This window comes from Quercus suber, unplaced genomic scaffold, assembly GCF_002906115.3.
Source record: "Quercus suber isolate HL8 unplaced genomic scaffold, Cork oak 2.0 scaffold_45, whole genome shotgun sequence".
Lineage (NCBI taxonomy): Eukaryota > Viridiplantae > Streptophyta > Magnoliopsida > Fagales > Fagaceae > Quercus > Quercus suber.
The window spans coordinates 1,005,854-1,008,307 of NW_027069510.1; the positions used below are offsets into that span (position 1 = coordinate 1,005,854).

A 2,454-nucleotide genomic window follows, 5' to 3' on the forward strand; every position below is an offset into this window, starting at 1 on the left:
ACACATCCCATGATTACTTTGATCAGATTTGGGGGCAAATGGAAAGCTTGTAACACCTTGTGGATAAAGCTCCACTTAAGTCTATCATAGGCTTTCTCCAAATCTAGTTTGATTGCCATATAACCCGTTGCCCCTTTTTTCCTATCCAGTGTGTAAACAAGCTCCTGAGCAATGATAACATTATCTGATCCTCTACGCCCAGGCACAAAAGCAGCTTGCATAGGAGAAATCAAACTACTCAGGAAGGGTCTAATGCGCGCCACAATGATTTTAGAGACAATCTTATAGACGGAATTACACAAACTAATAGGTTTATAGTTGCTTAATGATTCTGGGTTTTGGCATTTGGGTATAAGCGTAATTAGCGTCTCATTAAGAAACTTAGGAACTACCCCTGTATCAAAAACTCTCTTAACCTTTGCACAAACAGAACCACCCACTTCTGCCCAGAAATACTGAAAGAAGCCCGCATGAAGGCCATCAGGCCTAAGAGCTTTAAATGGTTTTAATGACCATAGGGCAGCTCTAATGTCTTCATCGGTGACCCCACTGCTAATGCCCAGGCCATTTTTAGCAAATAGGAAGCAGCACGAGAAAGAAGTGACTGATGAGAACATTGAAGACATACCCAGCTCCGAAGAGTAAAGCTTTTCAAAACCACAATTAATATGTCTCTTGATCACATTCTCATCCATGATCCAATTCCCCAAAGAATCCTTTAAACAATGGATTTTGTTTCTGTGACGCCTAACTAGTGTGGAGAAATGGAAAAAATTTGTATTACGGTCTCCAAACGTAGCTACATTCAATCTTGACTTCAGTGCCCAATATTCCTCTTCCTGGAGTAAAATTAAAAAAATATTCCTCTATAAGTTGTTTCTCCAAGGTCAAGAGGAATTCACTTGGTCTGCTCGCCAAAGATTTTTGAGCACCATTAATTCTGGCCAAAACTCTTTTCTTCTTGGCAAATAAATTCCCAAAAACATTGTAATTCCAATGCTTAGCTTTACTAACGAATTCCAAAATAGCTCCTTGAAGATCTCCGTCTTCAGTCCAAGCCTCCTGAACAATATTTGGAAATCCTGGATGTAAGAGCCACATAGTGTGGAAACAAAAAGGTTTGTTCGGACCAGGAGGAGTAGACCCAAGTAATTCGACTAAAATTGGACAGTGATTCGAACAGGTCCTTGGCAAATGGGTCATTGCAGCTTCAGGAAAAAGAATTCTCCACGAAGGATTGGCAAAATATCTATCAATTCTCTCAAGAATAAGATCAAAGATGGGCCTTCGGTTAGTCCAAGTATACTTAGACCCAGTAAACCCCAAGTCCAACATATTACAAACATCCGAACATTCTTTAAATTGGAGAGTCCTATTTAAACTCACTTGATTCCCTCCGAATTTATCTTCACTACTCAAAACTTCATTAAAGTCTCCAAGCATAAGCCAAGGTAGATTGTGAAGCTGAGCAACAGCTTTAAGACTATCCCATAAAATTCTTCTCTCAGACAACCTAGGTCTAGCATATATAGTAGAAATAAGCCAGATAGGATCAGAATTATGCACCTTAACAGTCGCATGAATCTCCTGTTCAAAAGAAGACAAGAGCATCACATCTACATCATCTGTTTTCCATAGGAGCCATAAACTCCCTGCGTAGCCAATGGTCTCAGTGACTATGCTTCCATCAAAAGGTAAATCTTCAATAATTCTAGCAGCCCTATCTCCACCAACTCTAGTTTCTGTGATCACCATGATTGAAGGGTGGTGATTAATAACCATCTCAAAAATTCTTCTCTTGAAGTCTACATTCAGAGCACCTCTGCAATTCCAAAATAGAATATTCATCTTCACAAAATTTCCAAGAGGAACCTCAATCTCTGGAGGGTTAGAGTTCATCATGGTTGTCTCCACCACACTCCATCCCATCCTCCTCAGTATGTCCTTGGAAGCCACCCAGTCTGGCTTCCACACCATCATATGCTTAAGAATACCTAAGATGTCCTCCCTGCTGCATAGAAGCACATCGCACCTCTGAATTGGGTCCATTAATTGGATTAAATTTAAGGTGGGATGATTCCCCAAATGAGCCATGGCCATTCCCCTGAAATCCACCAGCCTCCTTTCTTGTATAATCCACCCTGTCTCGTCCCAATGAGGCATGACTGGAGGTCTCCGCTGCCTGCTCAGCTCCTTTGCCTTCTCCAATGAGATTTCGGGAAGATCCATGAAGAACTTCCACCACTAATTGGGAGTGAGGTTCCATGCTGGGTGATCTAGAGGTAAATCTCACATCTGTATACTCAGTGGGGTTATTGAAAACAAATGCTTCCAAGCCTAGCTCAGCTCCTTCTGGAACCACCCCAGAACTTCCGTCAGAGCAGCCTTTATCTGTGCGATAACCTCGTCGGGAATGATCACAGTCCTGTTCTTGTATCGCATTACCCATCCTGC

General features: G+C 41.7%; 1 protein-coding gene across 1 annotated transcript; it reads right to left on the reverse strand.

The window, feature by feature from the left end:
• Positions 1-780: 780 nt before the first annotated feature.
• On the reverse strand, positions 781-1,977 carry LOC112039472 (uncharacterized). Its single transcript, XM_024072348.1, has one exon. The coding sequence runs from the start codon at positions 1,975-1,977 to the stop codon at positions 781-783; it is 1,197 nt and encodes a 398-aa protein (XP_023928116.1).
• Positions 1,978-2,454: the final 477 nt, after the last annotated feature.

Excerpts from the sequence above, each read along its gene's own strand:
- LOC112039472 (XM_024072348.1), bottom strand. The coding sequence starts at position 1,977 with ATGGTGTGGAAGCCAGACTGGGTGGCTTCCAAGGACATACTGAGGAGG.